The sequence below is a fragment of the Hylobates moloch genome, unplaced genomic scaffold (genome assembly GCF_009828535.3).
Source record: "Hylobates moloch isolate HMO894 unplaced genomic scaffold, HMol_V3 SCAFFOLD_7, whole genome shotgun sequence".
Classification (NCBI taxonomy): Eukaryota; Metazoa; Chordata; class Mammalia; order Primates; family Hylobatidae; genus Hylobates; species Hylobates moloch.
The window spans coordinates 70,019,832-70,045,341 of NW_026652282.1; the positions used below are offsets into that span (position 1 = coordinate 70,019,832).

Below are 25,510 nucleotides of genomic sequence, written 5' to 3' on the forward strand. Positions count from 1 at the left end.
ACATCGTAGTATGTTCAGAAGCATCCTAGTTCTCTAACCGCTAGATGCCAATAATACCCACCCCTCTGGTTGTGAAAACCAAAAATGTCTCTAGACATTGCTAAATGTCCCGTAAGGTACAAAATTGCTGCTGTAGAGAGCAACTGTGCTAGGGAATATATAGTTGGCCCTTGGTATTCATGGGTTCCCCACCAATGATGGGTTGAAAATTTTCAGGAAAAAAAATCATTACTGAACATGTACAGACTTTTTTTTTTTTACTGTTATTACCTCCTAAACAAGATAGTATAACACGTACTTAGAATTTACATTGAATTAGGTATTGTGAGCTAGAAATGACTTAAAGTATACAGTAAGATGTGCATAGGTTATATGCAAATATTATGCCGATAAGGGACTTGAGCATCTACAGATTTTGATATCTGCAGGGGATCCTGGAACCAATCTCTCATGGATATTGAGGGACAACTATATATCCCCTGTTTGATGATCATTACTTTAAAAGTTAATAGAGCAATATGTAAAAGTTTTAGCGAAGTAGCTCTCAGTCCTTTATAAGAAGATTTCAATAATCAGTCCCCTTAGCAATGGATTGGACCACTTAGAAAGATGCTAAGGTCCATGTCACCTGGCCATCTTGGAGGATGTTGTAGAAGGTAGAGTAAATATTGGAGTATATGATGTTTAAAGTACTCTTCAGCAGCCTCACTATAACTGTGGGATTTAAAGCTGGAGGATGTTACAGTCTAGTGAGGAAGCTAGAAACATCTCTTCTTTCTAAATCCTAATGTATAATATATATATAAAATCCACAGGAATAAGTACCACATGCAAGATTGCAAGACAAATTCTATTGAAACATGCCTGTTCTCCATTTTCCAGTTGCCTTCATAATTGTCTATAACATTTGCTACCTGCTTTAGAAAAAGGGAAACTGTTTTGGAAAATTTGAATGGAACGCATTCAATAACTACTGAGCTAGGCAAGAAAATAAATAAAATTAGCATATCACTAATGTTAATCTTCTTTCTTTTGAGGGGCAAAAATTATATTTATATTATAGCTTAAATAATCAATTATATTGCCCCATGTATGAATCTTTCCAAAATTTCTTAATTCCCACTATATATCAATAATGGAAACAGAAAATCTCAAAAGAAAAAAATACTCAAAGTTTCTAGTTCACTTGATATTTTACCTCAGTTTTAAAAGGCTGTACATATATAGTCAAAATAGGGCTAAAAATGCCCAAGTGAACTTACACAAGTGTATTTGTCTTCTGTTTTCTCAATCACAATAGTCTGTGTTTCACTACCTGGTGGTATATATTCGTAGTCATCATACAGGAGGCCTAGGATTGGATATTGTGTCCTATACCTGTAGACAAGAAAAGAGTTAGTTTACAGGCTGCATGAGAAAAATAACTTTCATTCCTTTTTAGTCACTCCTAGTTTGATTACCCTAATTAAGCCAATTCGGCTCTGAATGACTTTTTAACTGTTACTGAAAAAACAAAAAAATAAAAAACCCTATTTCAATGGACAAAGATGTACAACCATTATTTTCAAGAAAATAAAATAGAGGGACTTCTGTTTCTGGCCATGATGGACCACTGGTAGCACAGGACAGTGACCCCAGAAAAGAAAAGCAAATTATACGGGCCCTACAAGTGCCTAGCTCACTGTCTAGAGAGATTTTCTTGGTCACGGGATAAGGAAAAGGAAGCCAAACAGATACCAGCAGTCTCACAAAGATGAGGTGATAAAGTTTAGAGTAAATATAGGCAAAGACACCCAGAGTTTGTGGGGCAGAGTATCAGACAGAAGAGAGCTACATAGATAGAGAGAGGTCAGGACAGCTGTAGAGGTTTTCCCAAGAGCCTTTGGGTGAGTACTGATCAGTGTGCCTGTATGTGAAGAAGCTACCAAGACTTAGGAAATAATGACTAGAAAGGAGCAGGCTGGCAATTTTGGGAAGTCTCATAGGGATGGTAATGTTTCGTGTTCCACTAACCAAACCAGAGTGAAAAGCTCTCCTGATATAGAGGCCATCAGATAGATAACCACAGAATATTTCCTTAGTAGTGGGATAAAATTAGCCTCAAAGTACAAGTTATTCTCAAAGAGTTTAAAAGCAAGGCTTGAATGTACTAAATTGTTTCCAAGTAATTTCATCTCAGAACAAAACTCCAAATATTTTAAGTAATACCCTAGTGAAAATCTAAACCTCAACAATATAAAATCACAATTCATGGCATTCAATGAAACATGAAAGTCATGCAATAGATGATAAGACTAATAATTAAGAGAAATATAAATTAGTAGAAACAGACCAAGAGACAATACTGATAAAAAAATTAGTAGGCAAATGTGCGTCTATTAGAAACATACAAAATATACAAGGTATATTCAAGAAGTTAGAGGAAAGCATGAACACAATGAGGAGAGAAATAGAGAATATAGAAAAGATCCACATTGGACTACTAAAGATTAAAAAAATTAGATGCAATTAACAGCAGATTAGGCACTGCATTAAAAAAAGACCAATAAATTAACAGCAGGTTAGGCACTGCATTAAAAAAAGACCAATAAATTTGAATACATCAAGATAAGTAATCTAAAATAAAATATAAAAGAAAATGGAAAAAAATGAATGCAGCACAAAATAACTGTGGAAATATCAAATGTCCTTATATACATATAATTAAAGTCCTGCAGGATTGGTGGCAGGAAAAAATAATTGAAGACATAATGACCAAATTATTTCCAAGTGTGATGTAAAGCTATAAACACATGTATCCAAGAAGCTCAGTGAATGTGAAAAAAAGAAACATGAAGAAAACTACAGAGAGGCACATCATTATCAAATTGCTGAAAACCAGTGAAAGAGAATCTTAAAAACAGCCTCAGAGAAGAAAGGACATTATTCAAAGAACAAAAATCATAAGATTAACAAAAAACTTCTCAGTCACAATGAAAGTCAGAAGACAGAAGAGCAACATTGTTAAAGTACTTTTTTAAAAAGAAATGTAAAAAAACTCCTTAAGCTGATAAGCAACTTCAGCAAAGTCTCAGGATACAAAATCAATGTGCAAAAATCACAAGCATTCCTATACACCAATAACAGACAAACAGAGAGCCAAATCATGAGTGAACTCCAATTCACAATTGCTTCAAAGAGAATAAAATACCTAGGAATCCAACTTACAAGGGATGTGAAGGACCTCTTCAAGAACTACAAACAACTGCTCAAGGAAATAAAAGAGGACACAAACGAATGGAAGAACAGTCCATGCTCATGGGTAGGAAGAATCAATATCGTGAAAATGGCCATACTGCCCAAGGTAATTTATAGATTCAATGCCATCCCCACCAAGCTACCAATGACTTTTTTCACAGAATTAGAAAAAACTACTTTAAAGTTCATATGGAATCAAAAAAGAGCCCACATTGCCAAGAGAATCCTAAGCCAAAAGAACAAAGCTGGAGGCATCACAATACCTGACTTCAAACTATACTACAAGGCTACAGTAACCAAAACAGCATGGTACTGGTACCAAAACAGAGATACAGACCAATGGAACAGAACAGAGCCCTCAGAAATACCGATTTTTTTTTTTTTTTTTTTTTTTTTTTTTTGAGAGAGTCTCTTCTGTCGCCAGGTGAGTGCAGTGGGCAATCTCGGTCAGGTACGTCCGGCTCAGCCTTTCCTGCCTCGCCTTCTCCCCGAGTAGTGGGATACAGGGCCCGCCACCAGCCCGGTAATTTTCTATTTTTTAGTAGAGAGGGGGTTTCATGTGTGGTCTCGATCTCCTGACCTCGTGATCCGCCCGCCTCGGCCTCCCAAGTGTGGTTACAAGTGAGCCACCGGCCGGCCAATCACCTGATTTTGACAAACCTGACAAAAACAAGAATGGGAAAGTTTCCTTTTAATAATGCCATATGTAGAAAGCTGAAACTGGATCACTCCCTTACGCCTTATATAAAATTAATTCAGGCCGGGCGCGGTGGCTCACGCTTGTAATCCCAGCACTTTGGGAGGCCGAGGCGGGCGGATCACGAGGTCAGGAGATCGAGACCACGGTGAAACCCCGTCTCTTAAAAATACAAAAAATTAGCCAGGCGTGGTGGCGAGCTCCTTTAGTCCCAGCTACTCGGAGAGGCTGAGGCAGGAGAATGGCGTGAACCGGGGAGGCGGAGCTTGCAGTGAGCCGAGATCGCGCCACTGCAATCCAGCCTGGGTGACAGAGCGAGACTCCGTCTCAAAAAAATAATAATAATAATAATTCAAAATGGATTAAAGACTTAAATGTTAGACCTAAAACCATAAAAAACCCTAGAAGAAAACCTAGGCGATACCATTCAGGACATAGGCATGGGCAAAGACTTCATGAATAAAACACCAAAGCAATGGCAGCAAAAGCCAAAATTGACAGATGGGATCTAATTAAACTAAAGAGCTTCTGCACAGCAAAAGAAACTACTATCAGAGTGAACAGGCAACCTACAGAATGGGAGAAAATTTTTACAATCTATCCATCTGACAAAGGGCTAATATCCAGAATCTACAAAGAACTCAAACAAATTTACAAGAAAAAATCAAACAACCCCATCAAAATGTGGGCAAAGGATATGAACAGACACTTCTCAAAAGAAGACATTTATGCAGCCAACAGACACATGAAAAAAATGCTCATCATCACTGGCCATCAGAGAAATGCAAATTAAAACCACAATGATCTCAGGCCACTTAGAATGGCGATCATTAAAAAGTCAGGAAACAACAGGTGCTGGAGAGGATGTGGAGAAATAGGAACACTTTCACACTGTTGGTAGGACTGTAAACTAGTTCAGCCATTGTGGAAGACAGTGTGGCGATTCTTCAAGGATCTAGAACTAGAAATACTATTTAACCCAGCCATCCCATTACTGGGTATATACCCAAAGGATTATAAATCATGCTGCTATAAAGACACATGCATATGTATGTTTATTGTGGCACTATTCACAATAGCAAAGACTTGGAACCAACCGAAATGTCCATCAATGATAGACTGGATTAAGAAAATGTGGCACATATACACCATGGAATACTATGCAGCCATAAAAAATGATGATTTCATGTCCTTTGCAGGGACATGGATGAAGCTGGAAACCATAATTCTGAGCAAACTATCGCAAGGATAGAAAACCAAACACCACATAATCTCACTCATAGGTGGGAATTGAACAATGAGAACACTTGGACACAGAATGGGGAACATCACACACTGGGGCCTGTCGTGGGGTGGGGGGAGGGGGATGGGATAGCATTAGGAGATATACCTAATACAAATGATGAGTTAATGGGTGCAGCACACCAACATGGCACATGCATACATATGTAACGAACCTGCACATTGTGCACATGTACCCTAGAAGTTAAAGTATAATAAAAATTTTTCAAAAATGACCAGCTTACTCGTCTATTCGCAACAAAAATACTTTTGAATAATGAAGAATTGATAAAGACTGTTTTCAGACTCAAAAGGCCAAAAGAAGTCTTCACCAGAAAAGAAGCATGATAAAAAATGTTAAAAGAAGTTTTTAAGGCAAAGGGAAAATGACACAAGATAGAAATTTGAATTTGATCAAAGTAATACATAGCACCAGAAAAGACAAATATGTAGGTAAATTTAAAACATTGTTTTTCTTATTGTTAACATTTCTTTAAAAGATAGTTGGCTGTTGAAAACAAAAATAATAATGTATTTAGGGGCTAATAATATATGTAAAATAAGTATATATGATAAAAATAGTAGAAGTCATATTAGTCATATGAAGGGGAAATGGAATTTGATTATTACACAGTTGTTATGCTACATGTGATGGGATATAATATTATTGGAAGTAGGCAGTGATCACTTAAAGAAGAATATTATGAATCCTACAGCAATCAAAAGAAAGAAGTATACTTAAGAAGCTAATAAAATAGGTTAAATGAAACATGAAGAAATAATTCATCCAAAAGAAGAGAGGAAAAGAGAAAGAAAGAAAATGTGAGGTAAATAGAAAACAAATAGCAAGATAGTAAATTTAAATCTATCCATATAGATATGTGTGGCCTAAACACTCCAATTAAAAAGCAAGGACTGTTAAATTAGATAAAAACTCAAGACCCAACTACATATGCTATTTACAAAAACCATACAATCCTTAACACTTTAAATGCAAACTAATAGATTAGTGTAAAAGGATGGAAACATATGTATCATGCAATTTCTAATCAAAAGAAAGTTGGAGTAGTTATGTAAATATCAGATGAAGTAGCCTTCAGAACAAGAAGCATTAGTGCAAATAAAGGGTGATTTTATAATGATAAAGGTGTCAATTCATTAACAAAATATAGCAGTCCTAAATGTTCATTCATCAATAAAACATAATAATCCTAAATGTTTATGTACCCTCCCAGCAGAAATTCAAAATATATGAAGCAAATACTGATAGAACTGAAAGGAGAAATAAACAAATCCGCAATTACAGTTGGAGATTTTGGCACGCCTTTCAAGGTAATTGATATAAGTAGAAAAAAATTAGTAAATATATAGATGAAATCCCCAAATATGTGGAAACCAAAAAATATAAATCTGAAAAACCTGTAGATCCAAGTACAAATTAAAAGGGAAATTAGAAAATATTTTGAACTGAATGCAAATGAAAATATAACTTACCAAAATTGTGGGATGCAGGTAAAACAGTGCTTAAGTAGAAATTTATAGCATTCAAATTTTATATTATGAAAGAAGAATGGTCTAAAATCACTGACCTATGTTTCCAGGTTTTGAAACTGGAAAAGAAACAGAAAAGTAAGTGGAAAATAACATAAGTAAAAACAAAGATAGGAGAAGAAATTAGTGAAATAGGAAAGAAACAGTATAGGAAAATCAATTAAATTGAAAGCTGGTTCTTCAAGAATATCACTAAAATTGACACAACTCTAGTCAGACTGGTTAGCAAAGAAAGAGAACATAGAGTTTACCAATATCAAGAAAGAAAGAAGGGATATCCCTATAGGTCCTGCAGTCTTTGAAAGAATAATAAAGAAATATTATGGCAATTTTATGCCAAAAACTTGGCAATTTAGATGAAATGCACAAATTCTTCAAGAGACACAAACTACAAAAGCTCACTCAAGAAGCAATAGATAATCTGAATAAGTATGGGTCAATTTTTAAAATTGAATTTACAATTAGATGCTTTCACACAAAGTCAACTCCAGTCCAGGATGACTTCACTAGTTAACTCTACCAAAAAATTAACAAATAAATAATGCCAATCTTACATAAACTCTTCCAAAATATAAAATAGTAGGGCATACTTCTCAACTCATTCTATGAGGTCAGCATTACTCTGGTGACAAAGCAGTCAGAGGCATCATGAGAAAAGAAATGTATAGGCTAATATCACTAGTAGAATACAGGTGTCAGATCCTTAACAAAATTTTAGCAAATTGGATCTAGCAATATATAAAAAGGATACTACATTAATCCAGCACAATTTATCCCAGTAACAAAAGTTTGGTTTAATATTCAAAAATCAACAATTCATCATTTTAACAGATCAAACAATAAAAACTTATGTTTGGGTTTGGGATTTTAAGAATGGAGAAGTAAGGAGTTTGGCAGACACTCTACAATAAAACAATGATTCAATGATTTCACTGGTGAAAATTACATACTTTTTAAAAATTAATCATTTAAAGTCTCTGGAACTCATTTAAGGGAGGACAGCAAATATAAAAATATTCAAGAAAATATACTAAACCTTGTTAAGAATATTGAAAGTCTATGATATTTGAGCCATGACCTGCTTCATCCAACTACCTCCTACCCCTCAGCTCCTGTTCCGGGCAAGAGTGGTTGAGAAGTCATACTCTCTTCCTCTACCCTGTCCCCCACTTGTAGAATGGAAACTCTATACCAGACATGGCAGGCTGAAAATATTGGGTTGCTGATCAACTCCATCCAACATGCTCCTTGGTCAGAGATTCTACAATGAGAGGAGCAAGCCAAGGAGACCATAGGCTGCCACCTCCCCTCAATGCCCACTGACAGAACAGAGACTGTCACTGGAAAAAGTGGGTACCTGCCCCAGTTCTGGTTCAGTGGCACAGGGATTCTTCCCAGGTTGAAAGGCAGTGATATGGTTTGGCTGTCTCCCCACCAAAATCTCAACTTGAATTGTATCTCCCAGAATTCCCACGTGTTGTGGGAGAGACCCAGGCAGAGGTAATCAAATCATGGGGGCTGGTCTTTCCCATGCTATTCTCTTGATAGTGAGTAAGTCTCATGAAATCTTGTGGATTTATCAGGGGTTTCCATTTTTGCATCTATCTCATTTTCTCTTGCCACCGCCATGTTAAGAAGTGCCTTTCACCTCCCACCATAATTCTGAGGCCTCCCCAGCCATATGGAACTGTTAAGTTCAATTAACCCTCTTTTTATTCTCAGTTTCAGATATGTGTTTATCAGCAGCATGAAAACAAACTAATACAGGCAGTCTATAAGTACAAATGCTATACAGCTCTGTGTGATGGGACTGACTTCATTTGAAACAGATAATGTAAAAATCCACATCTAAGAATGTTGCTGAAAATAATGGTGGACTTGGTGGAGAACAATTAAGAGGAGGCTGGAAGCTCTAGAATACAAGCAAAATGGCAGAACAGCCTGAAGATAAATAGAGAAAGAGATGGCTAAAAAGAGTCCTCCTGAGACTCTTTTATGGGAGTCGAGAAAGCTATGCACATGTGCTAGGCCACAACCACTCAGGCGCATGCAGAACAGAAAGTGGGGGAAGAAATGAAAGCATATCACAAGCTGGACAGACCATCAACATAGGTCACATGACTCACTGGCGCAAGGGGCTTAAATGTAACCTCTAACAAATTGTTGAACAAAAAGTTGCTCTGGTCCAGGGGCAATTCCTAGGAACCAAGCTAAAAATAAAATCAGGTTCATACATGGCAGTCTGGACAACCACGTGCATGCCCAAGGCTGCAAGCTCTCATGTGCAATCAGGGAGGGAGCTTCCAATACACTAGTCTCTGGCTGAATGTGGGTCAAAAAAATGCAAATATCCTGAACTGCGATGGCAGCTCCCAAGCCACACATATATCCAGTAGTGTAAAAATATAACTGGGTAAGGTGTCATAAGCACAACTTTTTACCACTAGGTGGCTTATTCAAGCCCGGGGGCATCCCCTGGGTAGTTTAGTCAGAAGGGAAAAAACAAACAAACAAAAAAACCAAAACCAAAACAAACAAACAAAAAACCAAGAGAAAAAAATCTGAAAAGGGACATTAGAAGACAAACAATTTGGAGAAAACAAAAGATTTTGAAGAATTAATTTAGGGAAAGTACTAAGTACATAATCAGGCAAAAAACCCCTAGCAAGAGGTGGGGGTGTGGGAACAGGGATCAGTATCCAGAGTTGCTACAGCATATTATTCAAAATGTCTAATTTTCGGCAAAAAATTATAAAACATGCAAATAAAGAAGAAATGCTGACACATAAAGGGAGGGAGGAAAGCAGGCAATAGAAAATAATTTTTGTATTTTATTTATTTTTCAACTTATATTTCAGAATAAGGGAGTACAAGCACAGGTTTGTTACAAAGGTTTACATGATGCTGAGGTTTGTGGTATGAATGATCCTATCACCCAAGTAGTGAACATGGTACCCATAGTTTTTCAGCCCTTGCCTGCCGCCATCTCTCCACCCTTCAGTAGTCCCCAGTGTCTACTGTTCCAATCTTTATGCCCATGAGTATCCCATGTTTAGCTCCCATATTTAAGTGAGAAAATGCACTATCTGGTTTTCTGCTCTGTTCGTTTTATATAGGATAATGGCTTCCAGCTACATCCCTTTTGCTTCAAAAGACATGATTTTTTTTTTTATAGCTGCACAGTATTACATGGTGTATATGTACCACATTTTCTTTTTCCAGCCCAACATTGATGGGCACCTGGGTTGATTCCATATTTTTGCTATTTTGAAATAATGCTGCAATGAACATGCAGGTGCATGTGTCTTTGGGTAGAATGATTTTTTTACTTTGGGTATATACCCAGAAATGAGAATGCTGGGTCAAATTGTAAACTCGTAGTTCATTGAGGAATCTCCAAACCGCTTTCCACAGTGGCTGAACTAATTTACATTCCTACCAACAGTGCATAAGCATTCCCTTTGATCTGCACCCTCACCAGCATCTGTTGTTTCTTGACTTTTTAATAATAGCCATTCTAACTGGTGTGAAATGGTATCTCATTGTGGTTTTAATTTTCATTTCTCTGATCACTAGTGATGATGAGCATTTTATTCATGTTTGGTGGTTGCTTGTATATCTTCATTTGAGAAGTGTATGTTCATATCCATTGCCCACTTTTTAATGATTTTTTTGCTTGTTGATTTAAGTTCCTTACAGATTCTGCATATTAGAACTTTGTCAGATACAGAGTTTGTGCATATTTTCTGCTGTTTTGTAGGTTGTCTGTTTACTCCCTTGATATTTTCTCTTGTTCAGCAGAAGCTCTTTGGTTTAATTAGATACCATTTGTCAATTTTCGCTTTTGTTGCCGTTGCTTTTGACATCTTCATCATTAAATCTTTGTCTGTGCCTATGTCTGCCAGGAATTTTATAGTTTTGGAATTTACATTTAAGTCTTTAGTTCATCTTTAGTTTATTTTTGCATATAGAGTAAGGAGGGGTCCAGTTTCAATCTTCTGCATATGGCTAGCCAGTTATGCTGGCACCATTTATTGATAGGGAATTCTTTCCCCATTACTTGTTTTTGAAAGCTTGGTCAAAGATCAGATAGTTACAGGTGTGTGGCCTTATTTCTGGGTTCTCTATTCTGTTCCATTGGTCTATGTGTCTGTTCTTGTACCAGTACCATGCTGTTTTGGTTAGTGTAGCCCTGTAGTATAAATTAAAGTTGAGTATTGTGATGCCCCCAAGCTTTGTTCTTTTTGCTTTGTATTGCCTTGGCTATACAGGCTCTTTTTTGGTTCCATATGATTTTTAAAAGTTTTTTTTGTAGTTCTGTGAAGAATGTCAAAGATAGTTAAATGGAAATAGCATTGAATCCGTAAATTGCTTTGGGCAGTATGGTCATTTTAACAATATTGATTCTTCCTATCCATAAGCATGGAATCATGTTCCATTTCTTTATGTCATCTCTGATTTTTTTTTTTTTTTTGAGCAGTGTTTTGTAGTTCTACTTGTAGAAATCTTTCACCTCCCTAATTAGCTGTATTCCTTTTTGTGGCAATTGTGAATAGGAGGTCATTTCTGATTTGGCTCGCTGCTTGACTTTTGTTGGTGGATAGGAATGCTAGTGATTTTTGCACATTGATTTTGTATCCTGAGACTTTGCTGAAGTTGTTTATCAGCTTAAGAAACTTCTGGACAGAGATTGTGGAGTTTTCTAGATATAGGATCATGTCATCTGCAAACAGGGGTAGTTTGACTTCCTCTCTTCCTATTTGGATGCCTTTCTTTCTTTCTCTTGCCTGATTGCCCTGTTCAGTACTTGAATGTTCGACATTCAATACTATGTTCAGTAGGAGTGGTGAGAGAGAGCATCCTTTTCTTGTGCTGGTTTTCAATGGGAATGCTTCCAGCTTTTGCCCATTCAGTATGATGTTGGCTGTGGGTTTTTCACACATGGCTCTTATCATTTTGAGGTATGTTCCTTCCATACCTAGTTTATTGAGAGATTTTGACATAAATGGATGTTGAATTTTATAGAAAGCCTTTTCTTCATCTATTGAGATAATCATGTGTTTTTTGTCTTCAGTTGTGTTTATGTGATAAATCACAGTTATTAATTTGTATATGTCTAACCAACCTTGCATTCCAGGGATGAAGCCTACTTGATTGTGGTGGATAAGCTTTTTGATGAGCTGCTGGATTTGGTTTGCCAGTATTTGTTGAGGATTTTTGCATCAATGTTCATCAAGGGTATTGACGTGAAGTTTTCATTTTTTGTTGTATCTCTGCCAGGTTTTGATATCAGGATGATGCTGGCCTCATAGAATGAGCTAGGGAGGAGTCCCTCTTCCTCTATCTTATGGAATAGTTTCAGCAGGAATGGTCCCAGCTCTTCTTTGTACATTTGGTAGAATTCAGCTGCAAATCTGCCTAGTCCTGGCCTTTTTGTTGTTGTTGTTTGGCAGGCTATTTATTGATGCCTCAATTTCAAAATTCATTATTGGTCTGTTAAAGGATTAAATTTCTTCCTGGTTCACTCTTGGGAGGGTGTATGTGTCCAGGAATCAATCCTGGACACAGCAAAAGAAACTGTCAACAGAGTAAACAGACAACCTACAGAACGGGCAAAATGTTTTTGCAAACTATGCATCTGATAAAGGTCTAATATCCAGCTTCTGTAAGGAACTTAAACAAATTTACAAGAAAGGAGCCAAGATGGCCAAATAGGAACAGCTCCAGTCTACAGCTCCCAGCGTGAGCAATGCAGAAGATGGGTGATTTCTGCATTTCCATCTGAGATACCGGGTTCATCTCACTAGGGAGTGCCAGACAGTGGGTGCAGGACAGTGGGTGCAGCGCACCGTGTGCGAGCTGAAGCAGGGCAAGGCATTGCCTCATTCCGGAAGCGCAAGGGGTCAGGGAGTTCCCTTTCCTAGTCAAAGAAAGGGGTGACAGACGGCACCTGGAAAATCAGGTCACTCCCACCCTAATACTGTGCTTTTCCAATGGGCTTCACAAACGGCACACCAGGAGATTGTATCCTGCACCTGGCTCGGAGGGTCCTACGCCCACAGAGTCTCGCTGATTGCTAGCACAGCAGTCTGAGATCAAACTGCAAGGTGGCAGCGAAGCTGGGGGAGGGGCGCCTGCCATTGCCCTGGCTTGATTAGGTAAACAAAGCAGCTGGGAAGCTAAAACTGGGTGGAGCCCACCACAGCTCAAGGAGGCCTGCCTGCCTCTGTAGGCTCCACCTCTGGGGGCAGGGCACAGACAAACAAAAAGACAGTAGTAACCTCTGCAGACTTAAATGTCCCTGTTTGGCAGATTTGAAGAGAGTAGTGGTTCTCCCAGCACATAGCTGGAGATCTGAGAACAGGCAGACACCCTCCTGACGTGGGTCCCTGACCCCCAAGCAGCCTAACTGGGAGGCACCCCCCAGTAGGGGCAGAATGACACCTCACATGGCCGGGTACTTCTCTGAGACAAAACTTCCAGAGGAACGATCAGGCAGCAGTATTTGTGGTTCACCAATATCCGCTGTTCTACAGCCACTGCTGTTCTGCAGCCACCACTGCTGATACCCAGGCAAACAGGCTCTGGAGTGGACCTCTAGTAAACTCCAACAGACCTGCAGCTGAGGGTCCAGTCTGTTAGAAGGAAAACTAACAAACAGAAAGGACACCCGCACCAAAAACCCATCTGTACGTCACCATCATCAAAGGCCAAAAGCAGATAAAACCACAAAGATGGGGAAAAAACAGAGCAGAAAAACTGGAAACTCTAAAAAGCAGAGCGCCTCTCTTCCTCCAAAGGAACGCAGCTCCTCACCAGCAACCGAACAAAGCCGGACGGAGAATGACTTTGACGAGTTGAGAGAAGAAGGCTTCAGACGATCAAATTACTCCGAGCTACAGGAGGAAATTCAAACCAATGGCAAAGAAGTTAAAAACTTGGAAAAAAAATTAGACAAATGGATAATTAGAATAACCAATGCAGAGAAGACCTTAAAGGAGTTGACGGAACTGAAAGCCAAGGCTTGAGAACTATGTGAAGAATGCAGAAGCCTCAGGAGCCAATGCGATCAACTAGAAGAAAGGGTATCAGTGATGGAAGATGAAATGAATGAAATGAAGCCAGAAGGGAAGTTTAGAGAAAAAGGAATAAAAAGAAATGAACAAAGCATCCAAGAAATATGGGACTATGTGAAAAGACCAAATCTACGTCTGATTGGTGTACCTGAAAGTGACGGAGAGAATAGAACCAAGTTGGAAAACACTCCACAGGATATTATCCAGGAGAACTTCGCCAATCTAGCAAGGCAGGCCAACATTCAGATTCAGGAAATACAGAGAACGCCACAAAGATACTCCTTGAGAAGAGCAACTCCAAGACACATAATTATCAGATTCACCAAAGTTGAAATGAAGGAAAAAATGTTAACGGCAGCCAGAGAGAAAGGTCAGGTTACCCACAAAGGGAAGCCCATCAGCCGAAGCTCTACAAGCCAGAAGAGAGTGGGGGCCAACATTTAACATTCTTAAAGAAAAGAATTTTCAACCCAGAATTTCATATCCAGCCAAACTAAGCTTCATAAATCAAGGAGAAATAAAATACTTTACAGACAAGCAAATGCTGAGAGATTTTGTCACCACCAGGCCTGCCCTAAAAGAGCTCCTGAAGGAAGCACTAAACATGGAAAGGAACAACCAGTACCAGCCACTGCAAAAATATGCCAAAATGTAAAGACCATCAAGGCTAGGAAGAAACTGCATCAACTAACGAGCAAAATAACCAGCTGACATCATAATGACAGGACCAAATACACACATAACAATATTAACTTTAAATGCAAATGGGCAAAATACTCCAATAAAAAGACACAGACTGGCAAATTGGATTAAGGGGCAAGACCCATCAGTGTGCTGTATTCAGGAAACCCATCTCACGTGCAGAGACACACATAGGCTCAAAATAAAGGGATGGAGGAAGATCTACCAAGCAAATGGAAAACAAAAAAAGGCAGGGGTTGCAATCCTAGTCTCTGATAAAACAGACCTTAAACCAACAAAGATCAAAAGAGACAAAGAAGGCCATTACACAATGGTAAAGGGATCAATTCAACAAGAAGAGCTAACTATCCTAAATATATATGTGCCCAATACAGGAGCACACAGATTCATAAAGCAAGTCCTTAGTCACCTACAAAGAGACTTAGACTCCCACACAATAATAAAGGGAGATTTTAACACCCTACTGTCAACATTAGACAGATCAACGAGACAGAAAGTTAACAAGGATACCCAGGAATTGAACTCAGCTCTGCACCAAGTGGACCTAATCAACATCTACAGAACTCTCCACCCCAAATCAACAGGATATACATTTTTTTCAGCACCACACCACACCTATTGCAAAATTGAACACATAGTTGGAAGTAAAGCACTCCTCAGCAAATGTAACAGAACAGAAATTATAACAAACTGTCTCTCAGACCACAGTGCAATCAAACTAGAACTCAGGATTAAGAAACTCACTCAAAACTGCTCAACCACATGGAAAGTGAACAACCTGCTCCTGAATGACTGCTGGGTACATAACAAAATGAAGGCAGAAATAAAGATGTTCTTTGAAACCAACGAGATCAAAGACACAACATACCAGAATCTCTGGGACACATTCAAAGCAGTGTGTAGAGGGAAATTTATAGCACTAAATGCCCATAAGAGAAAGCAGGAAAGATCCAAAATTGACACCCTAACATCACAATTAAAAGAACTAGAAAAGCAAGAGCAAACACATTCAAAAGCTTGCAGAAGGCAAGTAATAACTAAAATCAGTGCAGAACTGAAGGAAACAGAGACACAAAAATCCCTTCAAAAAATCAATGAATCCAGGAGCTGGTGTTTTGAAAAGATCAACAAAATTGACAGACCGCTAGCAAGACTAATAAAGAATAAAAGAGAGAGGAATCAAATAGACGCAATAAAAAATGATAAAGGGGATATCACCACCGATCCCACAGAAATACAAACCAGCATCAGAGAATACTACAAACACCTGTATGCAAATAAACTAGAAAATCTAGAAGAAATGGATAAATTCCCCAACACATAAACCCTCCCAAGAGTAAACCAGGAAGAAGTTGAATCTCTGAATAGACCAATAACAGGTTCTGAAATTGTGGCAATAATCAATAGCTTACCAACCAAAAAAAGTCCAGGACCAGATGGATTCACAGCCAAATTCTACCAGAGGTACAAGGAGGAGCTGGTACCATTCCTTCTGAAACTATTCCAATCAATAGAAAAAGAGGGAATCTTCCCTAACTCATTTTATGAGGCCAGCATCATCCTGATACCAAAGCCTGGCAGAGACACAACAAAAAAAGAGAATTTTAGACCAACATCCTTGGTGAACATCGATGCAAAAATCCTCAATAAAATACTGGCAAACCGAATGCAGCAGCACATCAAAAAGCTTATCCACCATGATCAAGTGGGCTTCATCCCTGGGATGTAAGGCTGGTTCAACAAACGCAAATCAATAAATGTAATCCAGCACAGAAACAGAACCAAAGACAAAGACCACATGATTATTTCAATAGATGCAGAAAAGGCCTTTGACAAAATTCAACAACCCTTCATGCTAAAAACTCTGAATAAATTAGGTATTGATGGGACATATCTGAAAATAATAAGAACCATCTATGACAAACCCACAGCCAATATCATACTGAATGGGCAAAAACTGGAAGCATTCCCATTGAAAACTGGCACAAGACAGGGATGCCCTCTCTCACCACTCTTATTCAACATAGTATTGGAAGTTCTGGCTAGGGCAATTAGGCAGGAGAAGGAAATAAAGGGTATTCAATTAGGAAAAGAGGAAGTCAAATTGTCCCTGTTTGCAGATGACATGATTGTATTATCTAGAAAACCCCATTGTCTCAGCCCAAAATCTCCTTAAGCTGATAAGCAACTTCAGCAAAGTCTCAGGATACAAAATCAATGTACAAAAATCACAAGCATTCTTATACACCAATAACAGACAAGCAGAGAGCCAAATCGTGAGTGAACTCCCATTCACAATTGCTTCAAAGAGAATAAAATACCTAGGAATCCAACTCACAAGGGATGTGAAGGACCTCTTCAAGGAGAACTACAAACCACTGCTCAATGAAATAAAAGAGGATACAAACAAATGGAAGAACATTCCATGCTCATGGGTTGGAAGAATCAATATCGTGAAAATGGCCATACTGTCCAAGGTAATTTATAGATTCAATGCCATCCCCATCAAACTACCAATGACTTTCTTCACAGAATTGGAAAAAACTACTTTAAAGTTCATATGGAACCAAAAAGGAGCCCTCATCACCAAGTCAATCCTAAGCCAAAAGAACAAAGCCAGAAGCATCACACTACCTAACTTCAAACTATACTACAAGGCTACAGTAACCAAAACAGCATGGTACTGGTACCAAAACAGAGATATAGACCAATGGAACAGAACAGAGCCCTCAGAAATAATGCCACATATCTACAACTATCGGATCTTTGACAAACCTGACAAAAACAAGAAATAGGGTAAGGATTCCCTATTTAATAAATGGTGCTGGGAAAACTGGCTAGCCATATGTAGAAAGCTGAAACTGGATCCCTTCTTTACACCTTATACAAAAATTAATTCAAGATGGATTAAAGACTTACATGTTAGACCTAAAACCATAAAAACTCTAGAAGAAAACCTAGGCAATACCATTCAGGGCATAGGCATGGGCAAGGACTTCATGTCTAAAACACCAAAAGCAACGGCAACAAAAGCCAAAATTGACAAATGGGATCTAATGAAACTAAAGAGCTTCTGCACAGCAAAAGAAACTACTATCAGAGTGAACAGGCAACCTACAGAATGGGAGAACATTTTTGCAACCTATTCATCTGACAAAGGGCTAATATCCAGAATCTACAATGAACTTAAACAAATTTACAAGAAAAAAACAAACAACCCCATCACAAAGTGGGCGAAGGATATGAACAGACACTTCTCAAAAGAAGACATTTATGCAGCGAAAAAACACATGAAAAAATGCTCATCATCACTGGCCATCAGAGAAATGCAAATCAAAACCACAATGAGATACCATCTCACACCAGTTAGAATGGCCATCATTAAAAAGTCAGGAAACAACAGGTGCTGGAGAGTATGTGGAGAAATAGGAACACTTTTACACTGTTGGTGGGACTGTTCAACCATTGTGGAAGTCAGTGTGGCGATTCCTCAGGGCTCTAGAACTGGAAATATCATTTGACCCAGCCACCCCATTACTGGGTATACACCCAAAGGATTATAAATCATGCTGCTATAAAGACACATGCACACATATGTTTATTGCAGCAGTATTCACAATAGGAAAGACTTGGAACCAAGTCAAATGTCCAACAACAACAGACTGGATTAAGAAAATGTGGCACATATACACCATGAAATACTATGCAGCCATAAAAAATGATGAGTTCATGTCCTTTGTAGGGACATGGATGAAACTGGAAACCATCATTCTCAGCAAACTATCGCAAGGACAAAAAACCAAACACTGCATGTTCTCACTCATAGGTGGGAATTGAACAATGAGAAAAACATGGACACAGGAAGGGGAACATCACACTCCGGGGACTGTTGTTGGGGGATAGCATTAGGAGATATATCTAATGCTAAATGACGAGTTAATGGGTGCAGCACACCAACATGGCACATGTATACATATGTAACAAACCTGCACATTGTGCACATGTACCCTAAAACTTAAAGTATAATAATAATAAAATTTAAAAAACAAACAAAAAAAAGTTTATAAGAAAAAAAAAAACCCCGTAAAATAAAAAGTCAGCAAAGGACATGAACAGATACTTTTCAAAAGAAGACATATATGTGACCAACAAGTATATGATAAAAAGCTCAACATCACTGATCATTACAGAAATGCAAATCAAAACCACAATGAGATACCATCTCACACCAGTCAGATTGACTATTATTAAAAAGTCAAAAATGACAGATGCTGGTGAGGTTGTGGAGTAAAATGAACACTTATACACTGTTGGCGGTGTGTAAATTAGTTCAGCCATTATGAAAGTGTGGCAATTCCTCAAAGACCTAAAGACAGAGATAGCATTCAACACAGCAATCTCATTACTGGATATATACCTAAAGCAAAATAAATCATTCAATTGTAAAGATGCATGCAGGTGTATGTTCACTGCAGCACTATTCACAATAGCGGACATGGAATCAACCTAATGCCCATCAATGATAGGCTGGATAAAGAAAATATGGTACATGTACACCATGGAATACTATGCACCCATAAAAAGAACAAGATCATATCCTTTTCAGGGATATGCATGGAGCTGGAGGCCATTATTCTTAGCAAACTAACACAGGACCAGAAAATAAAATACTGCATGTTCTCACTTATAAGTGGGAGCTAAATGATGAGAACACATGGACATGTAGAGAGGAGCAACAGACACTTGGCCTTTCAGAAGGTGGAATGTGGGAGGAGGGAGAGGATCAGGAAGAATAACTAATGGATACTAAGCCTAGTACATGGGTGACAAAATAATCTATACAACAAACCTCTGTGACTCGTTTACCTATGTAACAAATCTGCACTTGTACCACTGAACATAAAATAAAAGTTAAAGAAGAAAAATCAGGCCGGGCATGGTGGCTCATGCCTGTAATCCCAGCGCTTTGGGAGGCCAAGGGGCAGATCACCTGAAGTCAGGAGTTCAAGACCATCCTGGCCAACATGGTGAAACCCTGTCTGTACTAAAAATACAAAAAATTAGCCGGGAGTGGTGGTGTATGCCTGTAATCCCATCTACTCTGGAGGCTGAGGCAGGAGAATCGCTTGAATCTGGGAACCAGTGGTTGCAGTGAGCCAGGATTGTGTCACTGCACTCCAGTCTGGGTGACAGGGCAAGACTCCATCAAAAAAAAAAAAAAGAAGAAGAAGAAGAAGAAGAAGGAGAAAGAGAAGGAGACGGAGAAGGAGGAGGAGAGGAACATTTAGAAAGAATTAAAGAAAATGCTACTGAATTTTTACATTAGTTTTGTATTCTGAAACTTTACTGAAGTCATTTACTAGGTCTAGGAGGCTTTTGGTGGAGTCTTTAGTCTTTTCTAAGTATAGAATCCTATCAGCAAGGAGAGAGAGTCTGACTTCTTTTCTTAATTGGGTGCCTTTTATTTCTTGCTCTTATCTGATTGCTCTGGCTAGGACTTCCCAAACTATGTTGAATGGTAGGGTTAGAGACAACATCTTCGTCTTGTTCCAGTTCTGAAGAAGAATGTTTCCAGCTTTTGTGTGTTCAGTATGCTATTGGCTGTGGGTTTCTCATAGATGGCTATTATTATTTTGAGGTATGTTTCTTTGATGCCTAGTTTCTTGAGGGTTTTTATCATGAAGGGATGTTGGACTTTATTGATAGCTATTTCTGCATCACTTAAGATAATCACATGTTATTTTGTTTTCAATTCTGCTTATGTGGTGAATCACATTTATTGATTTGCATAAGTTGAACCAACCTTGAATCCCAGGAATAAAGCCTACTTGAATGTGGTGAATTAACTTTTTGTTGTACTGCTGGATTGGGCTTGCAAGTATTTTGTTGATGATTTTTGTGTTTATGTTCGTCATGGTTGTTGGCATGAAATTTTCTTTTTTCGTTGTGTCTATGCCAGATTTTGGTATCAGGATAATGCTGGCTTCATAGAATGAGTTAAGGAGGACTCCTTCCTCCTCTATTTTTGGAATAGCTACAGTAGGATTGATAGCAATTCTTCCTTGTATGTCTGGTAGTATTTACCTGTGAATCCTTCTGGTCCAGGGCTTTTGTTGTTGTTGTTTTATAGGAGTTTTTAAATTACTAATTCAATTTTGGAATTCATTATTTGTCAGTTCAAGTTTTCACTTTCTTCCTAGTTCAATCTTGGAAGGGTATGTGTTTTTATGAATTTATCCATTTCCTCTAGATTTTCCAATTTGTGTTATAGAGGTTTTCATAGTAGTCTGAGGACCTTTTGTATTTCTGTGGGATTGGTTGTAAAGCCATCTTTTTTATTTCTGATTGTGCTTAGTTGAAACTTATCTTTTTCTTTGTTAATCTAGCTAGTGTTCAATTGCTCTTTTTTATTCTTTTGAAGTACCAACTTTTAGTTTCATTGATCTTTGGTATGAATTTTGCATCTCAATTTCATTCAGCTTTTTTCTAATTTTAGTTATTTATTTTCATCTGCTATCTTTGGATTTGGTTTGTTCTTGTTTTTCTAGTTCCATTAGGTGCAATATTAGATTGTTAACTTGAGATCTTTCTAACTTTTGTTGTAGGTGTTAAGTGATGTAAACTTCCTCTTAACACTGCTTTGGATGCATCCCAAATATTTTGATATGTTATTTCTCTATTTTCATTAATTTCAAAGAAATTATTTTTTATTTTTTTCTTGATTTTGTTGTTCACCCAAAAGTCATTTGGGAGCAAGTTGTTTAATTTCCATGTAATTGTGCAGTTTTGAGATATCTTCTTGGTATTGATTTCTATTTTTATTGCACTGTGGTCTGAGCATATGCTTGATATAATTTTGATTTTTTAAAATTTATTGAGGCTTACTTTATGGTCAAGCATATGCTCAATATTAGAATATGTTCTGTGTGCAGATAAGAAAGTGTGTTTTGTGGTTGTTGGGTGGATGATTCTGTAGATGTCTATTAGGTCCAGTTGGTTGAGTGTCAAATTTAAGCCCCAAATTCCTTTGTCAGTTTCCTGCCTCAATGATCTCTCTCATGCTGTCAGTGGGGTATTGTGGTCTCCCATTGTTATTTCGTGGTTGCCTAAGTCTTTTCATAGGTCCAAAAGAACTTCTTTTACAAATCTGTTTGTATGCAGATGTTATGCTCCAATGTTGGACAGTTAAGTCTTCTTGTTGAATTGAACCCATTATCATTATGTAATGCCCTTCTTTGTCTTTCTTGTTTGTTGTGGGTTTAAACTCTGTTTTATATGATATGAGAAAAGTAACCCCTGCTCTTTTTTTGTTTTCCATTTGCATGATAGATCTTTCTCTATCCCTTTACTTTGAGTCTGTGGGTGTCACTGCCTGGGAGATGGGAGGTCTTGTCTTTTTATTGCACTTACCACTCTATGTCTTTTAAGTGGGGCATTTTGACTTTTTTACATTCAAGGTTAGTATCGATATGTAAGATTTTGATCATGTCATCTTGTTGTTAGCTGTTTGTTGTGTAGCTTTGGTTCTGCAGTTGCTTCATAGTGTCTGTGGGATATGTGCTTAAGTGTGTTTTTATGGTAGAAGATATAATTCTTTCATTTCCATGTTTATCATTTCCATAAGAACCTCTTGTATAGCTGGTTTAGTGATAATAAATTCCCTTAGTGTTTGCTTGCTTTGAAAGTTTATTTCTCCTTTGCTTATGAAACATAGTTTGGTGGAATATGAAATTCTTGGTTGGAATTTCTTTTCTTGAAGAATGCTGAATATAGAACCACAATCTTTTCTGGCTTGTAAGTTTTCTGCCGAGAGGTCTTCTTCTAGCCTGATGGGGTTTCCTTTGTAAGTGACTAGAGCCTTCTCTCTTGTTGCCTTTAACAATTCTTTCTTTCACATTGACCTTCGTGAATCTGATGACTATGTGTCTTGGGAATGTTTGTCTTGTATAGTATCTCACAGAGGTTCTCTATATTTCTTGAATTTGCATGTCAACCTCTCTAATGAGATTGAAGAAATTTTCATGGACCATATCCTCAAATATGTTTTCCAAGTTATTTCTTCTCTCTCCTGTCAGGAATATCAATTAGTTTTAGGTTAGTCTTGTTACATAATCCCATATTTCTCAGAGGTTTTGACACAATTTAAATTTTTTTTCTTTATTTTTGTCTAAGTTGATTATAAGATTCTGTGTTCAAGCTCCAAGATTCTTTCCTTGCTTGGTCTGTTCTGTTGTTAATGCTTCAAAATGTATTAGGTAATTTTTGTAGTAATTTTTTCAATTCCAGAAGTTCCATTTGGTTCTTTCTTAAAGTGGCTATTTTGTCTTCTTTCTACTTTTGGATAGTTTTACTGGATATCTTGGATTGGATTTCAACTTTTACCTGTATCTTGATCAGCTTCCTTGCCATCCAGATTCTGAACTTTATGGCTTTCATTTAAGTCATTTCAATTTGGTTAAGAACCATTGCAGAGGAGTTGCCTTGTTTGAAGATAAAGGGAAACTCTGACTTTTTGAATTGCCAGAGTTCTAGCACTGATTCTTCCTCATCTGAACAGGCATGTGCTCCTTTGTGTTTGGATTTGCTGTAATTTCCATGAGGCTTTTTGTTTTGATATTCTTTATTTCCCTTTAGGGTTTAACTGTGGTGCAAGTTGAGTAAAGTCAATTAGCTTTGTTTCTAGGTGTTTCCAGAGGGCCAAGGCTCTGTATGGGATCTTTATTTGTGGCTAGATTCTTACCTTGGGTTTCACAGGCAATGTGTATTGGCAGAATACTTTTGGTATTGTAATTTGTGCAGTGATCGAGTAGATGAGTAATGGTTGGCAGAGAGTCTTACTCTGCTCTGTGGCTTTTTTATATTTCTGCACATTTGCAGTGGTACACTGTGGGGACCAGGGGAGAGAGATGACACCCTAGCCAGGTCCATTTCCAGGCCTTAGGCTAGCCCCCCTTGATCACTGGCACTGCATCCACATTTCATTTGTTAGGTGTTCTAGGCCATGGGGCTCTCTCAGGCAGAGATTGCGTCTAGCAGACAGGCCTCACCCTTCCTGGACAGGCCCTGGAGACAGAGGTGTGCCCTGCTTCTGCACTGGCCTATGAACTCACACCTAACATTCAGTGTATTGAGATTGGGGGCTCCTTCCCAGATTGAGTTCTGGCAAAAATCTCAACTCAGAACTCCTGAGTGTGTGCTGCAACCTTGGGGCATTGGAGCCATGCCTGTGGCTTTGTCCTCTACCTCCTTGGGATCAGGCACCTGTTGTGCTGGAAGAGCTGAAGTGTTCCCAGGCTGTGGGGAAAGCACTCTAGCAGGGCCACTGGCAAGACTGTCAGGCCAAGCAGTGGAGGCTGTGCTGTGTGAACACAGTTGCAGAATCAGCCAGGCAAGAGCCTTGTAGGGATTGTGGACAGGAAGACATGCAGAACAGATGTGTCCAGAGAGCCTTGGGGGAATGGGTGCCTATGGCCATATTTTGTTGCAGCTGCTCCACATGTAAAACCCCCTGGGGTCCATGCAGGCTAGAGCTCTGTCTTTGTCTATTCTTTGGGCACATCCTCCTGACAATTGAAATGACTGCAAGAGTCCTGAGATCTCTTGTAGCTAGGATGCCAGAGGTATATGGTGAGAGTGGGTTGCCCTGCTGTCACTTCACTCACCCATTCCTTAGGAGGTGTTCAGGACCAGGAACTAATCCTGGCGCTTGGCACACCAATGCAGTTTTCCCAGCTTTCTCCCTATTCAGCCTTAGTATCTGTGTTACCTCTCAAATCTCAGTGTTTTCTCTCCAAAGATCTGTTTGAAGTACAAACAGATAGTGGAGAATTTGCTGGTTTGTTTACTGGATATTTTGGTCTTTTGTGGTGGGAGAAGTGCTTCCTGGATGTGTCTACTTAGCCATCTTGTCCCTCCCTCCAGAAACTACTTTTAAAGAGGACCAGATGGTGTATTTAGAAGATAAACACTTCAAAGAAGCTATAATAAATATGTTTATAGGGCTGGGCTCAGTGGCTCATGCCTGTAACCCCAACACTTTGAGAGGTCATCATGGGATGATTGCTTGAGACCAGGAATTTGAGGCCAGCCTGGGCAACATAGTGAGAATACAAAGAACTAAAAAAAAACCATGCTTGAGGAAGTAATGGAAGATGATGTCAGTGAAAATGTATAACAACCTCCAGAAATGCTCTATGCCATAAAAGAAAAACGAAATCTGGCCGAAAAAAATCAAAATTAACTTTATCAGAACTCTCAAAATTAATAAACTTTTACAGCCATCAGAGAGCATTTATTTAGGAAAAACAGTTAAATCAGCAAGCTTTGTGGCATTTGAAATTGTTCTATTCTCATCTCTGTCTCTCCAACTATGCAATAGAATTTTAAAACAATCTTTTTTTTTTTTTTTTTTTTTGAGACGGAGTCTTGCTCAGTCGCCCAGGCTGAAGTGCAGTGGTGCAATTTTGGTTCACTGCAAGCTCCGGCTCCTGTTTTCACACCATTCTCCTGCCTCAGCCTCCCGAGTAGCTGGGACTACAGGTGCCCGCCACCACGCCTGGCTAATTTGTTTTTGTATTTTTAGTAGAGACGGGGTTTCACCATGTTAGCCAGGATGGTCTCAATCTCCTGACCTCATGATCCACCTGCCTCAGCCTCCCAAAGTGCTGGGATTACAGGCGTGAGCCACCGCGCCTGGCCCTTAAAACAATCTTGGTAAAACCCAGGAGCCTGGAAGCCACTAGAAGACAAAACAAGGTTAGAGCTCCTTCAAAGCCACATTGTCGTTATTATAATTGTCATTGTTTGATTTGTCTGTTGATTCTGTGGAAAACTCCACTTGCAAGGATGTCTTTTAAAACTTGACTTGTAGCTCAACCAATTTGAAAATCCTTTTTCCTCGGAACATTTGTCGAAAATAATGTGTGGAAATTGTTTAATATCACAACTACCTGAGCTGGCTATAATA

The 25,510-nt window shown here is 38.5% G+C and overlaps 1 protein-coding gene across 1 annotated transcript in view; it reads right to left on the minus strand.

The window, feature by feature from the left end:
* Nucleotides 1-1,238: 1,238 nt before the first annotated feature.
* Nucleotides 1,239-25,510, minus strand: part of POF1B (POF1B actin binding protein) — a 110,970-nt gene continuing 86,698 nt past the window's right edge. The window contains exon 13 of the mRNA XM_058441329.1: nt 1,239-1,377. Coding sequence (XP_058297312.1) covers nt 1,239-1,377 — 139 coding nt within the window. The remainder of the gene's footprint in view (nt 1,378-25,510) is intronic.